The sequence below is a fragment of the Chionomys nivalis genome, chromosome 2 (genome assembly GCF_950005125.1).
Source record: "Chionomys nivalis chromosome 2, mChiNiv1.1, whole genome shotgun sequence".
Classification (NCBI taxonomy): Eukaryota; Metazoa; Chordata; class Mammalia; order Rodentia; family Cricetidae; genus Chionomys; species Chionomys nivalis.
The window spans coordinates 75,277,312-75,295,328 of NC_080087.1; the positions used below are offsets into that span (position 1 = coordinate 75,277,312).

The window sequence follows — 18,017 nt, forward strand, 5'->3', positions numbered from 1 at the left end:
TGGCTCAGAGGTTAAGGGCACTGGCTGTTCTTCCAGAGGTCCTGAGTTCAGTTCCCAGCAACCACATGGTGGCTCACAACCTTCAGTAATGAGATCTGGTGCCCTCTTCTGGCCTGCAGGCATACGTGGAGGCAGAACACTGTGTACATAATAAATACATCTTAAATAAATAAATAATAGAAATTAAGGGCCTCTACAGAGCCAGTCACACATGTAGGTGACATTTATTAAACTTGAGTACTAGATCGGGGTCCCACGCCAGTGGCAGCGCTGATGGAGGTCCCCTCGTCCTTTCCCATCCAGGCTGAGTCTACTCTGTGAACAGTTGCTGGACTTTTTAAAGCCCTAACTTTTTTTTTCTTTTTTGGTTTCTCGAGACAGGGTTTCTCTGTGTAGCTTTGGAGCCTGTCCTGGAATTTCCCTCTGTAGACCAAACTGGCCTTGAACTCACAGAGATCTGCCTGCCTCTGCCTGCCCAGTGCTGGGATTAAAGGTGTGCACCGCCATCACTGGGCAAGCCCTAACTTCTTTCTTTCTTTCTTTCTTTCTTTCTTTCTTTCTTTCTTTCTTTCTTTCTTTCTTTCTTTCTTAAGATTTATTTATTATGTATACAACATTCTACCTCCATGTATGCTGATACACCAGAAGTGGGCGCCAGATCTCATTACAGATGGTTGTGACTCACCATGTGGTTGCTGGGAATCGAACTCACGACCTGTGGAAGAACAGCCGGTCGCTTAACCTCTGAGTCATCTCTCCAGCCCCTAACTTCTTTATTTATTGTTATCAGTCTGCATGCATGCATGCATGGGAGAGAGAGAGAGAGAGAGAGAGAGAGAGAGAGAGAGAGAGAGAGAGAGATCATGCATTTGTGTGCCCCTCTTTGGGGATTGAATCCTGATTGTCCAGCTGAGGCAGCCACTGTCCTTATTCAATGAGCCACTGTCCCACCCTGGTATTGGTTTGTAATTGTAAAACTGAACTGTCCATTTCCTGCATCCAGTTCCAGGATTTAACACAGGACGGCAAGAGAAGCCCCTGGAGAGCTGAGTGGCTTAGCTGGTTAAGGCTGTTTAACCTTAACTTGCTGTCAAGCCTGACCATCTTAGTTTCCTGGGACCTACAATGTGGAAGAAGACAACACCCCTCCACACAGATGTCCCCAACCTTCACACACACACACACACATGCACGCAAACACACACACAATAATGAATAAAAGTGTATTCTGGGTATGGGAGCTAACACTTTTAGTCCCGGCACTCGGAGGGCAGAGCCAGGCCAGACCTCTGTGAGTTCAAAGTCAGCCTGGCAATTTTGAACTTCATAGTGAGTTCCAGGACAGCCAAGGCTATGTAGAGACCTTGTTTCAAACAAGAATTATCCTGGAACTCATTATGTAGACCACACTGGCCTCAAACTCACAAAGATCTGCCTGCCTCTGCCTCACAGCACTGGCTTCAAGGTATGCTCCACCATAACCAGCTATTATCATTTCGTTTATGTTTTGAGGCAGTCTGAGCAGGTAGCACAGGCTGACCTTGAACTTGCAGTAATCCTCCCGTCCCAGCCTCCTGAAGATTACGCATGTGAGCCACGATACCCATCATGTTTTTTTCTTTTTCTTTTTTTGGTTTTTCGAGACAGGGTTTCTCTGTTGCTTTGGAGCCTGTCCTGGAACTAGCTCTTGTAGACCAGGCTGGTCTCGAACTCACAGAGATTCACTTGCCTCTGCCTCCCAAGTGCTGGGATTAAAGGCGTGCGCCACCACCACCCGGCGATACCCATCATTTTGTACATTTTTTTTTTAAAACTTTGCCTGGAGCTGGAGAGATGGCTCAGAGGTTAAGAGCATTGCCTGCTCTTCCAAAGGTCCTGAGTTCAGTTCCCAGCAACCACATGGTGGCTCACAACCATCTGTAATGGGGTCTGGTGCCCCCTTCTGGCCTGAAGGTATACACTCAGACAGAATATTGTATACATAATAGATAAATATTAAAACTTTGCCTGCACATATGTCTGTGCGAGAGTGCTGGATTCCCTGGAACTGGAGTTACAGATAGTTGTGAACCCCTCTGTGGGTGCTGAGAATTGAACCCTGGTTTTCTGGAAGAGCAATCAGTGCTTTTAACCGCTGAACCATCTCTCCAGCCCCACTTTGTACATTTTATTGATAATAACTAATTAGTGGGCTGGTGAGATGGCTCAGGGAATAATGATGCTTGCTTCCGAGTCTGACCACCCAAGTTTGATGCCCAGAACCCACATCGTGGATGGAGAGAAGAGAACAATCTTCCTCAGGCTGTCTTCTGTGTGTGTGTTACTGAATAAATGAATACAATTTAAAATTTGAATGATTAAATTGTAAATTAAGTCCAGTAGTGTTGGGCTTTCTGTGTTTTGCAGAACATTCAAAGGAGATCCACCCCAGAATGGGACACATGCTGTCCTCTGATACACTGAGAGATCCTCCTGCCTCAGCCTATGTGATGAAATGACAGGCATGTGCCCTGTGTCATGGGAATCTAGCTGTCACTGTGGCTAAGGTAAACGTTAGAGTGTGGCAGATGTTTCTCACCGGGTCTCAGGTAAGAGCAGAATGCACTAGTGTTTGCTGGAGGTACCTGGACCTTGAAATCTCGTCGAGAGCAGTGACTGTTTTCCATGATTTATGGAGTTGTTTTTCTGGGGAGGCTTTCCATTCATTGTATGGCCTTGATCACAAGACCTTCCAGGCACACTTGTTGGTCTTGCATCATCATCGAGGGTGAACACATCTTTGGCAGAGCCTCCGTCCACTCTTGGACAGGGAGAAATGCCCACCACGTGGCTGCTGACTTGGGCAGCCTCACAGGGAGGACGTGCTCCTGTGGGGTGGGGATGTCCTGGCCAGGCCCTCTGTGTCTTATTTGGTGACAGATATCCAAGAAGAAGTCACATGAACGAAACGTTTGGTGTCAGACTTGGAGAAAGAGGAGAAAAAGGCAAAAGAAGGACTCGCCGTGGTTGTGACATATAACACAGTCTTGGCTTTCTAACATACTTTATTTTTAGGCCATGTGGTTTGGTCTTTATTTTCAAAGGAGACAAACACAAGATGTGACCCATAAGCTCATTACCAAAATAGCACATGGAGACATTTTTAAAATAAGAACAAGGGGTGTTAGACATTTGAACAGTACAAAACTGAAATTACTGTGGCCTCTTTGCTTGTCTCTTACTTATCGCCAAAGCCAGTGACCACAGTGGTTTTTATTTTCCTTCTAAAAGAGAAAAAATATTTATGTATATATCAGCATGTGTCTCTTTGTGTTTATATATATATATATGTGCATTATTGCATATATGGATGTCTGCATCTATGTGTCTATATATGTTTGGGTATATGTACATTGTAGAAATATGTTTGTTTTCATGTATCTATTTGTCTATGTATGCTTATTCATATGTGAAAACTAATGGATTACATGAAATAATAAAAAATTAAATATAATTCTTTTTTATATGTATAGTGTTGGGGCTAGAACTCAGGGCCTTCCGCAAACTAGGTAAATGCTCTATCATTGAGCCACATCCTGGTCCCTCACTGGGGGATTCTAGGCAGGTGCTCTAAACACTGAACCACACCTTCATCCCCTCACTGGGGGAGTCTAGGCAAGTGTTCTACCACTGAGCCATATCACAAACTCCATGCGCACAAAAAAACCCTTTCCTACTAAGTGTGAAGGTATGTACCTGCAATTCCTGTTTTCTCTAGGTTACGTCAATCATATCAGAAGTTCCAGGCTAACTTGGGCTACACAGTGAGGCTTTGTATTAAAAGACATCAGCAAAACCTCTTTCCTCTGTAAACAACCAGCTGTAGATATTTTGTTGTAGCAACATAGCCTGAACCAACACAGCACCTTTGGCTGTAATCATGGTGTGGATATAGAAGGCTGTGTGCTTCCAGGAGGGACAGAGATCCCAACCTTGGATCAAAATGTGAAAGATTCAAGAAGACTGGCTCATAGTTAGATCTGAGAAAGAACAGTGTAAGCACTGGCAGGGAGGAGACGTGTCTGTGATGCGGAGAGGTGAGCGGATTGCATGCCTGGAAAGACAGTGGACACATCGATTACTAGAAAGAATAATGTCCCAAGCTCTAACTTCTCCAACGTAGCTGCAATGAAGCCAGCAACGCCCCCTGAATGACAGCAAAATGTATTCCAGACTCACTGAGCCCAACCAGTGTATTCTACTCACCCCACACCGGGGCCTCATCTCTCTCCGCCAAACACTCCAGTCTCCCCCTACTGTAAACAGACAGAGCAAGCCTGCCATAACCACGATCTGGGCTCCTAAATGCATAGTTTGTCCCATCTGGACACTCATGTATGCTCAGCACGTCACCCACAGCCTGGTGGAAGGTAACTTCTCTGTAAATACTGCTCTGTCAAACAAATGAGCCATTCTGTTGCCTCGCTCTCAATTTGGAATGTGTCTAATAAAACCAGGGCCATGCAGCCCAGTGCCAAAGACTCATAAACCCAAGAGCAAATATTACAGGTCAGCATTTTTACTTCACTTTTGAGGGGCAATGCATCTCTGGGTTACAGTGTACAATGTTATCTATACACAGAGATGAAGTGGAGTGGGGCGGGAGAAGTGGCATATGGGTTAAGAACGATTCCTGCTCCTGCTAAGAACCCAAGTTCCGTTCCCAGTATCCAGGCCATGCAGCTCACAAGCCCCTGTAACTCCAGCTTCAGGGGATCTGACACCCCTTCTGGCCTCCTAGAGGACCTGCACACATGTGGCACACACACATACATATAAAAATAAAGCTTACAGGGAGGAATCGAAGGCGATTTCTCTCTGCAGCCCTCTTCTTTTACATGTGATTACAGCTGGCTATGAGCTGCCATGTGGATGCTGGGAACTGAACCCAGGTCCTCTGCAGTTCTTAACTGTTAGGCTATCTCTCCGTCCCTTCCCATGCTCTTTCTGTGAGACTTGCAGTGATGTGATGGAAGCCAGGCCTGGAACGTATGAAGCAAATGCCCTGTTGTTGAGCTCTGCCCCAGCTCAGTGTCTTAGGAATTCGAGAGAGGAAGTGTGTCCTCAGGACTGGAGTCACACTTGCTTCCATATTGCATAAACAATGTATATACAGTACAATTATGTTTAAAATATTTTAAGATTTATTTTTAAGTGTGGGTGTGGGTGCCTAAGGGAACCACAGAGTGCATTATATCTCTGAAACTAGAATTATAAGTAGTTAGCTTTTTTGTTGTTGTTGTTTTATTTTTCGAGACAGGGTTTCTCTGTGGTTTTGGAGCCTGTCCTGGAACTAGCTCTTGTAGCCCAGGCTGGCCTCAAACTCACAGAGATCCACCTGCCTCTGCCTCCCGAGTGCTGGAATTAAAGGCATGAGCCCGGCAGTAATTAGCTTTTTAATATTTGTTTCTTTAGTGCCAATCTCACTATGTAGTCTTGATTGGCCTGGAACTTGCTATGTAGGTCAGGTTATATAAACCAGGCTGGCTTTGAACTCAGAGATCAGCCTTCCTCTTCCTCCTATATGCTAGGAATAAAGGTGTATGCCACCAGCATTGGCTACAGGTAGTTGTGAACTGCCATGTGGTTGCTGGGAACCCAGCTTAGGTCCTCTGCAAGAACCGCCAGTGCTTTTAACCACTGAGCCACCACTCCGGGCCCACTTCCTGTTTGTCCAGAGGTTCTGAATTGAGTTGGAAGTTTTCAGGAGGGCTGGCTTCAAACTGTATTTCCAGTTCTAGGGGATCAGATGTCCTATTCTGAGCTCCATGACACCAGACACACATGGTACACAGGCAGACACATAGGCAGAGCGCACAAACACAAATACGTAATAAAAAAGGAAAGATTTTTGAAAATAACTTTCTACATGTGTATATTTACGCGAATCCAGCGGTTCTTATTTTATTCAGGAAGTAACAGTGTTAGTCTGTTGCTTTTCACGTTAATGCTCACCCTGGGGTGTATCTCGGTTGGTAGAATGCTTGCCTGGAAGCTAGGGGCCCTAGGTCCCATCCCCAGCGCTGAATAAATCAGGCGTGGTGGTGCAGGCATGTAGTAGCTAGCCCGGATCTTAAGAAGTGGAGGCAGGAGGATCAGAAGTTCAACATTTTGTTTACATAGCAAATTCAAGATCAACCTGGGAAACATGAGATCACGTCTAGAGGTGGGGGTAGAGACAGAGAAAGACAGAGAGAATCAAAGAGAAAGAAAGAAGCCTCTTAGTGATACTCAAAACCCTGAATTGGCTGGTGGGTACCCTCCAAGCTGACTTCTGTGCCCTTATCAGTTCTGTCATTATTCTTTTACTATTTCCTGACTTTCTGAACCTAAACGAAGTTGCAGGCTTACTTTGTTATTTTCCGTGTCCCCTTGCCCACGCCCTGCCTGAGAAAGAAAGCAAGGAACTGACCCTTCGCTTCGTATCTCGTATCACAACTTTTCTATGCCTAGGTCTCTGATTTCAATGCAGCTGGACCCGCTCTCCAATGGCAGAGGCGACGTTCTAGCGGTTGCCAAGGAGACTGCAAAACCGCAGCGCACAAGGAAGCTATGACGTCACTGCCGGAGCAAGTGCAGCCGCCACCATCACATCCTGGTCTTTAACTCTGTCACAGTGCACATGAGAGCGACCTCTGGACCAGCAGTGAGAGGCGACCTACCCCAACCTGCCAAATCGCTACCTACGACACTCAATTAGGGTGGTAGCAGCGGCAGGGAGACCAGCGGTTGTCAAGGCCACCAGCAGTTCAGGGGAGTCTGCATCATCAAACTCCTTGGAGAGGCCTTGCCCAGGACCTGGGAGCCACGACCACCCAGCTCCAGTTCTGTGGTCCATGTGAGTAGCTAGGAACTTCCAGGGGTGAGCTCAGAGGGGGCAGGCTGCAGAAGGCTGGGTTCCCCTTGACTGAGTAGGACCAATTGGTTCTCTTAGTAGCCTCACCCGTGAGGCCTGGTTTTCTCATCACCCTCAGAACGATCTCTCGGCACCCTGGATCCTTCTGTGGGTTCTCGAGGCAGCTCCACCGCGCAGCAGCGCGCATACAGCTGCCTCAAGGAGCTGGGCAAGATGGTATTTGGAGTCCAGGACATTGCATTGTTAGAACATGGGTGCAAGGCCTTGGAGGTGGACAGTTACAAGTCCTTGATGATCCTGGGGATCCCGGAGGACTGTAGCCACCAAGAATTTGAAGACATCATACGAACTCCGCTCAAACCGCTGGGCAAGTTCGAAGTGGCTGGGAAGGCCTATCTGGAAGAAGATAGGTCCAAGGCAGCTATCATCAGGTTGGCAGAGGACCTCAATTACGACGTGGTGCCCAAGCAGATCAAGGGCAAGGGCGGTATGTGGAGAGTGGTCTACATGCCCAAGTGGCAGGACATCGAATTCCTGACCAAGCTCAATTTGTTCCTGCGGAGAGAGGGCAGGACGGTAGAGGATGTGGCCCGCATCCTCAGTCGCGAGCTGTGTCCCACCACAGTAGTTCCCGGAGAGCTACCTTCCAGGGAGTGCAGTCTGTCTCTACAGGGGGAGACCGCAGACAAGGGGGCCACCACCAAGGCGGATGAGATGCCCCCTCTCAAGGACCCAGAGAAGGAGAGCAAGGCTGAAGAGGGCAAGAAGGGCAAGAAGAAAAACAAGAAAAGTCGGCGCCGACAGCAGGCTTCTGATAAGAAGCCGTGAGGTGATGTTGGATGACTGTGGATGGGGGATGTGTGTGGCAAGGGGGTGGGAGTCATCCCAGTGGGAACGGGATGACCGTGGGAGGGCACATAGCATTTTGGCGCTTGAGAGTGAGTGTGGATAGGAGGTGCTGGACCAGTGAGTGGTGACTTTCGAGCCAGAATGAGCATCACCTGAGTGTTTCGCATGGTATTTGACTCTTTGAAGACAACTTACTTACTTTGGTCAATGCTGAGGGTTGCATTTGAGCATGCTACTCACGTACCCTATCAGGAAACCATGTACCCAGCCCCTCACTAGGCGATTCCAGGCAAACTCTCTGTTAACGAGCTAAGGCTTCAGCGTGAGCCTGGTAGTTTTATCTGAGCTCACTTGTGGACTGCAGCTGAGTGTGTGTGGCTAACATCCCGTTGATGTGGGTCATCTCTTCCTGTTTTGTTTACTCCGCATGTGTCTATTTCATACCTATGGTATCCTGGAATGGCACTTAGATCTTGGAATAAAGAAGGGTGGAAAATCCCAACAAACGTGTCTGTGACACTCAGGAGTAGTAATGGGGGTACTTGGATACGTCTAAAGGAGAGAACTTTTCATTTAGTTTAGATAAAGTTAAGGGATTGTAGATGGTTGATTGTGGGACACTTTATTCAGCCAACAAAAATTTCTACAGCATCTGAAATGTGCCAGGTACAGGACACACAGTTAATGATTTTTAGTCTTGCCCTCATGGCTCTAATTCTGTATTTGAAGAATTGTAGGTAACATTTGAGACTGTGCAAGGAACACGGAAGTGTGTGTGTGTGTGTGTGTATGTTGGTATTGCCTGAGTAAAGGAGAGCAGCTTCTGATTGAGAAGGGTCCCAGAGACTTGTAAAAGACTTTTAGCAACTGGGAGGCCAGCAGGACCAGCCCCTCAGAGGGAGCCAAATCCACAACGGGTGTGACTGTTGCCACGGAGACCACAGAGGGGACAGGTGCTTGCTAGCCATTGCCTGAAGAGAAGCTCCGTGAGGACAAGCTTTTGAGACTGTTTTTGCTAGTCTTGCCAAAACGGGAGCTGACCCCGGAAGAACCTGTCCTGAAGACCCTAGCTGGGAACAAGGGTCACCATTCTGCCATCACCAGAGACTTGATGCTGAAGACAGTTCAGAAGCCAAGGCTGAGACATGGGCTACCTAAGGACTCTGTTGTTCTGCATATGTCCCTAAATAACTGTGACTGTTTAATAAATGTCAACTCTCCCTTCCTGAAGGGAGGGTCAGGGGTGAGACCCTTCAACCCCGATTGGCACCTGAGGTAGGCATGTATATAAACATCCCCAAATTAAATCCCAGGAGTCATGCCTTGGAGGAAGAAAAACACTCTTTAAAAAAAAAAATAAAGTGGGGAGGGGGTAGGACAGACTTCCCGTTGAGAGAGAGAGAGAGAGAGAGAGAGAGAGACTAAGCCAGGCTTAATGGCTCATGGACTCTCAGCACCACTTGGGAGGTGGGCGCAGGAAGATCAAGAGTTCGAGGTCAGCCTTGACTGTATAGTAAGTTTGAGGCCAGTCTGGGCTACATGGTATTCTGTCTCAATAAATAATAATTGGTTCTCAAGTCTATAAACTGAGTATTATGTGAGGGTGGCGAAGAGGAAAAATATTGGGAGCATAACACAAAGGTCCCTGAGCCTACAGATCTCCAGAGAAACCAGGAATGTTGAACACACAGGATTGTCTTTCCAATGGGAAAGATGAAAACCTGCTCTTCCATCCAGAAAGCTGGGAACTGGAAGTGATTAACAGCCTGGTGCGCTGTGTTCTCTGTTGGGCCAGGCCATATCCAGCTCCTATAACTAGGACCAGAGGAAGTCAGTGACCTAAATGACCGTAACGGCCAGAGGCTCCCCCAAGCTCCCACAACCGAGACCAGAGGTGGCTAATAGCCCAAATGACCTCTGTGTTGTCTGTGTGACTGAGACCAGGCCAGATCCTTAGCCCCTTAAGCTAGAACAAGTAGTGTATCTCCAGAGCCCTTCTCGGAAGAAACGGCTCAGATCCTGAGTTGTTGCGAAGTAATCACACTTCCTTGTGCAGCGGGGATTGATTTACAGCAGGGAGCTTTTCCCCCAAATTGTACTGGAGTTAAATACATTGGGAATAAACCATCTGTTATTAGACTTCCCCAAATCTGATCCATGTTGATGAAGTCAGTCTGCACCAGGTTTTCATTCCTCTCTCTTCGAGGGGTTCGCTTCCCTCTATGACACCTTCAGGGACCCCCTCAGAAAAAACAAATAGTGCAATCCAGTCGGGCACGGGTGGAGAGAACACCTACAAAGGATCTGTGAGGGCTCTAGCTGAATTTCATATCAAAACTAATTTATGGGGGCTGGAGAGATGGCTCAGGGGTTAAGAACACTGACTGTTCTTCCAGAGTGCTGGGTTCAGTTCCCAGCATCCACATGGCAGCTCACAACTGTCTGACTCCAAGATCTGACACCCTCTTACACACACACAGGCAAAAACACCAGTGCACATCAAGTAAATAAGCTAACTCCTCTTTAAAAAATGTAGGTATGTACACACAAAAATGTAATGTTTTCAGACAGTCTTGCTATGCAGCCTATGCTGGGCTGAAACTTACTATGTATTCCAGGCTGGCCTTTATTTAACTCACGATCTTCTTGCCCCAGTTCCCCCAGGGTAGGAGTTACAGACTTGCACCTATGCCTATGCATTGATTTTTCTCTTATCTTAGAACACGGAATTGCCGTATCTTGTTTGTTTTGGAATACTGTGGTTCTCTATTAGCATCAAACTCCCTCTGCCTCCAGAGTGTTGGCATTCTAGGTAGGAATCCTTCACTCATCTTTCCCTCAGTGTCTGTGATCCACTGCAAATACCTCTGGAGTGTGGGGATTAAAGGTGTGCGTCACCACGCTCAGGTATGCGCAGGTCTACCTGTGACTTTTCCGTCTCCCTTTTGATTTCTTGGAAGTTACTACTTAATGTCAGAACCAAAGGCTGTCTACCTTTCCATCTGGGACGCCATGCCATCGGAAAAGCCTGTTTCTGTCCATATGTCCTCAGTAGTGTCAAGACACTAAAGGGAGTTTTCCAATTCAGTTGATTGACATAACCTAAAGTCTCAGAAACATTGGTTTCTATTTACTTCCCTAGCTGACTCTTTCTGGTATCAACCTCAACTTTCTTTTCTTTAGTACAGTAATTAGCAGGATAGAGCTTTTCCTGCTGTCTCCACAAACACTTTTGAACTTCTTACACATCTGTAGTCAAGAAGCTTGTGGCTCTATATGCTGTTGAGAGGAAGTCAGAAAAGGGACGTGAGTTTGATCCCCAGGTCCCATGTAGCGGGAGGTCTCCACATGAGAGCCATGGGCATGTGCACTCACCACAACACATACACACACACACACACACACAATATAATTTTAGATAAAGAAGAGGTTCTTGCCAGGCGGTGGTGATGCATGCCTTTAATCCCAGCACCCGGGAGGCAGAGGCAGGTGGATCCCTGTGAGTTCGAGGCCAACCTGGTCTACAGAGTGAGTTCCAGGACAGCCAGGGCTACAGAGAAAAACCTTATCTTGAAGACAAAAGACAAAACAAAACAAAGAAAAAACAGACAAAAAAGAGGTTCCTGGTTCCATGTTTACCATTTTAGTCCTGGCCCTGATGCTGCCACTCTCAGAGCACTGTGTGTCTGTGCTAATAATTACATTAGCCTGATCTTACGTAGATGCCGCACTGCCTCCACCATGTCTGTCTGATGCATGCTGTTTAACATCAAGGTACAATGGCTGTATAATAAAGGACAATGTGACATTTTTTCTTATTTTGCAGCCTGAGATGTGCATGCTTTTCCCGGTATTTCTCATATGGACACTGTATCTGTGACAGGCAACATGGATTGTTATTAAATGCTGCCCACAAATCCAGACAGACCAGAGACAGTTTCCTCAGGGAGATTGCTGGGACCAGGTGACATTTCCCGACACTGCACTGCAGGCTGTTGTGTGACTGCAACAATTTAGTACTTACTGCGTCCATGCTGCAGATGTCAGGCAGAAATCCCCAAGTAAATTACAGCAACCCAAACCCCATTTAAGAAGTGGGTTTATCCTTCTTTGTTCTTTGTGGTTGATACTCCACTGTATGCATCTGAACTAATAAAATAAATAAATAAATGGATGCTAATGAAACCACAGTGTGTCCTGAGTATGTGGTGAGGTGGGGAAGCCACACAAGACTATGCTTGGGGAAATTATCTGGTTGCAAAAAAAAAAAAAAAAAAAAAATAGGCTAATAAAATGGCTAAGTAGATAAAGGTGCTTTAGACCAAGCTCGCATATGGTAGAAGGAGTGAGCAAATTCTCACAAGTGGTTCTCTGGCCTCTCTCTCTCTCTCTCTCTCTCTCTCTCTCTCTCTCTCTCTCTCTCACACACACACACACACAGACACACACACATGCACACACAAAGGCATTATTATTATTATTATTATTTTTTTTTTTTTTTTTTTTCGAGACAGGGTTTCTCCGTAGCTTTGGAGCCTGTCCTGGAACTCCCTTTGTAGACCAGGCTGGCCTCGAACTCACAGAGATCCGCCTGCCTCTGCCTCCCGAGAAAGGCATTATTTTTTAAATTCCAAACACTCCTTTGATGAGGTTTTTTTTATTATTATTATTATGTATACGCCTCACGATTTAAAAGCGATGGTATCTGACACCAGTGGCTAGAGAACACGGAACACCAAGCTTTCATTCACCTGGCTGACTTCCCAGGACCCCAGGCTGTTTTCCAAAGCAGAGGTGAAAGGTGGAACAGTTTGTTTAGAATAAAAACAGGTGGTGGGGAGATGGGTGTGCTGGGCTGTGACTCCTGTTCTTGGGAGGGGGAGACTGAAGGACGTTTAAGGCCAGCCTCAGCTACAGGAAACCCTGTCTCAAAAACCTTCAAAACCATGGCTGTTTATGTAGCTCTGTTGTGGATTGCTTGCTTACCTAGCTGGTATGCGGGAAGCCCCTGTGTACCATCCTAAGTGTTGCAAAAACTGGGGTGGGAGTGTTCCATTACTTGAGAGGAAGAGGCGGGAGGATCAGAAAAATCAAGGTCATTCTTGGCTACATACTGAGTTCACTCTGTCTCAAAAATGAGATGGGGGAGGGAAGATGGCTGACTGTTCAGAGCACTGGTTGCTCTCCCACAGGACCTGCCTTCAGTTCCCAGCACCAAACGATGACTTACTGCATCTGCCGTTCCGTGACTAAGGGACATACTGTTCCCTTCCACCCCCTTTGGGTGCCAGGTGGGCAAGTATGTAAACGCACACACACGCACACACACACACACACACACACACACACACATACACACACATGCAGGGAGAACACCCATACATGGAAAATAAATTTTGTTTAGAAATTGAAAAAAATAAATGGAACAAAATACACACACACAAACAAAAAATTAAAAACTAAATCAAATCACAAAACAGTGATGGGTCCTACCCTTCAAGTTAGGCATGGTGGTCCATTTTTTTAATCCCAGCACTTGGGAGGCAGAGATAGGAGGATCTCTGAGAGTTCTAGGTTAGCCTAGTCTATCTACATTAGAAGTTCCTGGATAGCCAGGGTTACAAAAACAAGCAACCCCCCCCCCCCAAAAAAAAAATCTCAAGTTGCTCTTCAGGTAGTCAAACCATCCGTTCTTAATCCTGAAGAAAAAAGGTCTGGCTTATGACTGTGATTGCTATAAAATCAAACTAACGAGAAAGAAGCAAGAAAAGAACATTTTTTTTTCATAAAGTTAAAGAGTCTGGGGATCCTCGTGGGAAAGGGAAACCAGAGGCAATGAGCAGGGTGAGATACTTTGTAAATCTTGGAAACAAAGAACCCTCAGGTCTTCGTGTTCGCTTACAGATAGAGTCCAGGGTCTTGCTCACAGCAGGCAACAGCTCTATCACGGTTTACACCCCAGACCCCAAAACAATCAGACAGGACAGGCAGAGACTCAAAGTGAGACAAAGGAATGCGAATACGAACACAAAGGTTGGTTGACTCCTCTGAGCTCTCTCACGGTGGATCTCAGCTGTCTCCAGTGGCAGAGGATTTATGTCCTGCCTTGAGGCAGCCAGAGGGAAGGAAGAGTGAGAATCTCCCCTGATAAGTTTCCTCAGGTCAGTAACTCTCAGACAGAAGGAAGAATGACTCACTTCTCCAGGTTCCTTCATCTGTAAACTACAGCACCACAGTCCCATAATGCTCTGGCATACTTTGGTTCAGATATCAGCTTTCGATTTTATTAAATTCAATTGCTATTATTAGGGATTGAACTCGACTCAGGGCCGTGCTACCTATAGGCCAGCACTCTACCCCTGGGCCAGGTCCCCAGTCCCTAGCTGAGGGATTCTAGTGAGAGGCTCTACCACTGAGCCACACCCCAGCCCCTCACGGGGGGGGGGTATTCTAGGCAGGAGCTCTACCACTGAGCAACAGTAGACATTTCTTTTAAACAGTATAAATTTAGTTATATAATGGTTGCACCCTAGACTGGGTGGTTTAAAACACCTCCAGCAGAAATGACCAGTGGCAATTTTTATAAAATCAAATATCTGGGATTTTCACTTTTAAGTTACTAAGTGTGTGTGTGTGTGTGTGTGTGTGTATGCACCATGTGTGTGCAGTACCCAAGGAGATCAGAAGAGGGTGTTGGATTCCCTGGGCCTGGAGTTACAGAGGGTTGAGAGCCATCACGTGGGTCCTGGAACTCAACCCAGGTCCTCTGCAAGAGCTGCGCATGCCCTTAACCATTGAGCAATCTTCCTGGTCCCATCCAGGTAACAGCAATGGCCTTCAAAAGATCTCGGCTATAAGCGGCGCAAGCGTAGGTACCTCTTAGTCTTGCCTCTAGAATAGAAGGTTGGAGATCCAGTGACTTTCAGGGAAAGCTGAAGACGTTAGTTTCTGCAGCTGAGGAGGGACGCCCTCCCTGGCCTCAACGAGGCCCTCAGGGGTGGAGGGGCGGCCACACCTCTGTGGGGGAGGAGAGGGAGGCTGCCCTGAAGGGAGTGGACAGCTCAGCTGCCAATCTTTTCAGTCTGAGAATGTAAGATGAGATGGAGAAGGTGGGCCTCACCCAGGAGGGGAGGGCGCCCAGAAACTTCCTACGACTCTCTGCTCCACAGCGCACCGCAGACTGCAAAACAAGGTCAGCCTGGAGCGGGGTGGCAGCCTGCCTGGGGGCGGGAGACCCTCCTCGGGGCTGGGCGGAGGCGTTTAAGCGCCTCGCCATATTGAGCAGCCACGTTGAGACGCCTTTGTCTATAGAGTCCTCCCACAAACTTTCAGCTACACTCGGAGTGTCGGGGCCTAGGGAGAAGCGATCGGAGCCCGTGCGTCCCCAGCTTGGAGCCGGGACACTGGCGTCTCCCGTTTGAACCCAGCTTTTAGCCTCGGGACTGACCGCGCCTCAGTTCACGTAAGCATCCTGGAAAATCGCTCACTACCACTCCGAAGGGGTGAGGGAAAACCCAACTTGGACTTGTCGCCTGCGGAGAAAATTGCCGGGAGGTGACACTCTGCATGAGCAGAGTTGCTAGGACTCTCCCCTACCCCCTCCCTAAGACTAGAAGCTAAGTTTTTTGTTTGGGCTTCGTGCCCCCCACCCCAGAATTCACTCTGGAGATCTTAAAGACTCTCGAGAAAAGCCACGTTGGGGGCTGGTTCCCCTGGGGCTTCCTCCCCTCTCCCGATTGCCTGATCCTCTGGAGCGTCCCTGATGTCTGCAAAGATGTCGATCTGGACGTGTTAGTGGAGGCCTTAAGGCCCGTGGGCACCTTTAAGAAGATCGGAAAGGTGTTCCGTAAAGAGGAGGACTCCACGGTGGGAATGCTGCAGATTGGGGAGGATGTTGACTATCTGCTCATCCCCCGGGAGATCCGGCTGGCTGGGGGCGTGTGGAGAGTCATCTCCAAGCCCGCCACCAAGGAAGCTGAATTTCGGGAGCGCCTGATTCAGTTTCTGCAGGAGGAGGGCCGCACCCTGGAAGACGTGGCTCGAATCATCGAAAAGAGTACTCCACACCCACCCCAGCCCCCCAAAAAAGCCAAAGAACCCCGAGTGAGGAGAGTCCCACAGATGGTCACTCCTCCACTTCGACTAGTCGTAGGCACCTATGACAGCAGTAACGCCAGTGACAGCGAGTTGAGTGACTTCGAGACCTCCAAAGTCAAAGGCAATAGGGGCTCCCAGAGGACCAGAAAGGTGCGCAAAATACCCGTCAGTTACTTGGGCAGCAAATTCCTGGGCAGCGATGTGGAGAGCGAGGATGATCAGGAGTTGGTAGAAGCCTTCCTCCGCCGGGGGGAGAAGAAGCCCAGCGCGCCTCCTCTACGTCGCCGAGGCAATATGCCAGTGCCCATGTTTGAGGACAACCTGGGACCCCGGCCATCCAAGGCCGACAGATGGCGGGAGTATGTCAGCCAGGTGTCCTGGGGAAAGCTGAAACAGAGGGTGAAGGGCTGGGCACCCAGATCAGGCTCGGATGTGGTCGAGGCCCAGCAGGCCTCCATCGTAGCTGAGAGGGCTGGAGAATTGAGGCATAGCCATACCAGTCGGAACGATAGCTTCAGAAGAAACACAGGAGACGGGAGCGACAAGACACCGGGTACCAGACGCTGGAAACCCAAGATCAAGTGGGTCTCCTTGAGGCGGTGCAGGAAGGAGCAGGAGCCCCCAGAGGCTGCAGAGAATCAGAGGGTAGATGTTCCAGCTGAACCAGCTGAACGTGGAGTAGAGACTGCACCTAACCCGAGAGCAGAGGCTGCACCTAATCCGAGGGCAGAGGCTGCACCTAATCCGAGGGCAGAGGCTGCACCTAATCCGAGGGCAGAGGCTGCACCTAATCCGAGGGCAGAGGCTGCACCTAATCCGAGGGCAGAGGCTGCACCTAACCCAAGACCAGAGGCTGCTGCTAATCCAAGGACAGGGCCTGCACCTGCTGAAGAGAGGGCAGAGGCTGCAGCTAACCCGAAGGTAGAGGTTGCAGCTAATCTGAGGGCAGAGGCTGCAGCTAACCTGAAGGTAGAGACTGCAGCTAATCCGAGGGCAGAGGCTGAAGTTAATCCAAGGGCAGAGGCTGCAGCTAACCCGAAGGTAGAGGCTGCAGGTAATCTGAGGGCAGAGGCTGCAGCTAACCCGAAGGTAGAGGCTGCAGATAATCCGAGGGCAGAGGCTGAAGTTAATCCGAGGGCAGAGACTGCAGCTAATCCGAGGGCAGAGGCTGCAGCTAATCCGAGGGCAGAGGCTGCAGCTAATCTGAGGACAGAAGTCATAGGTAGGCAGAGGGCAGAGGGCCCAGTTAACCAAGAGACTAGAGCTGCAGAAAGTGAGAGGGTGGAGGCCCCAGGTGACCAGAGGGCAGGAGTCCTCCATGACCAGAGGGAGGAGGCTGGACCTCAGGCTATAGCGCAAGCCTCAGCTAGCTCTGTTACCCTAGGGACAGCCCCAGGATCTAGGGCCCAGAAACAGGTAAAGACAGTGAGGTTCCAGACCCCAGGACGGTTCTCATGGTTTCGCAAGCGCAGGAGGGCCTTCTTGCACACTCCCCGGCTGCCAACCCTGCCCAAGAGAGTTCCCAGGGTAGGTGAGGCTAGGAGCCTCAGGGTGCTGAGGGCTGAGGCTAGAACAGAAGTGGAACACAGACAGCAAGAGGAACAGCTGTGAGAGGAGTCCAGGGCCCCCGCACCCTGCCTGCCCTGTGCTGGCTGCTACGGTGCCTCCCTCCCTTGTAGGCTCCTTCTACCTCCATGTTTGAGGCAGGCAGCACCTCCCATGCCTTTACCAGCACTACTTTCCTCCCCTCTTCTCTACCTTCTCTCTCCTCCTCCTCCTCCTCCTCCTCCTCCTCCTCCTCCTCCTCCTCCTCCTCCTCCTCCTCTTTTCGAGACAGTCTTGCTATGCAGCCTGCTGGTCTGGCACTCTGTTCATAACTGGTCTCAACCCCACAGCCGTCCCTGCCCGAGTGTCCTGCACCCTAGGATTGCAGGTGTGTTCGACTACACCTGGCTCCGGTGACCCTCTTTTTGTTTTTGTTTTGTTTGAGACAGGGTGGCTGACCTGGAACTCACTATGTGTCTTAGGCTGACCTCGAACTCAGAGATCCACCTGCCTCTGCTAGAACCAAAGGCACACGCCACCACCAAACCTGCCTTCCTGTGGCCCTCTTTATGATCTTTTTATCTGATGAGGTTATTCGTTTTTAAGAGGACATAGCTGTAGACACACTTGA

At 48.7% G+C, this 18,017-nt stretch overlaps 2 protein-coding genes across 2 annotated transcripts; both read left to right on the plus strand.

Annotated features, from left to right (window-relative positions):
- The first annotated feature begins 6,617 nt into the window (after positions 1-6,617).
- On the plus strand, positions 6,618-11,887 carry Pnma8c (PNMA family member 8C). The gene has a single exon (XM_057751314.1). It carries the CDS (start codon positions 7,109-7,111, stop codon positions 7,721-7,723), a length of 615 nt encoding a protein of 204 aa, XP_057607297.1. The 5' UTR covers positions 6,618-7,108; the 3' UTR covers positions 7,724-11,887.
- Positions 11,888-14,847: 2,960 nt separating this feature from the next.
- Ccdc8 (coiled-coil domain containing 8) lies at positions 14,848-17,603 on the plus strand. Its single transcript, XM_057762115.1, has one exon. It carries the CDS (start codon positions 15,617-15,619, stop codon positions 17,450-17,452), a length of 1,836 nt encoding a protein of 611 aa, XP_057618098.1. The 5' UTR covers positions 14,848-15,616; the 3' UTR covers positions 17,453-17,603.
- The last annotated feature ends 414 nt before the right edge of the window (positions 17,604-18,017 follow it).

What these genes read in the sequence shown, in the direction of transcription:
- Pnma8c (XM_057751314.1), top strand. Translation starts at nt 7,109, where the DNA reads ATGGTATTTGGAGTCCAGGACATTGCATTGTTAGAACATGGGTGCAAG.
- Ccdc8 (XM_057762115.1), top strand. Translation starts at nt 15,617, where the DNA reads ATGCTGCAGATTGGGGAGGATGTTGACTATCTGCTCATCCCCCGGGAG.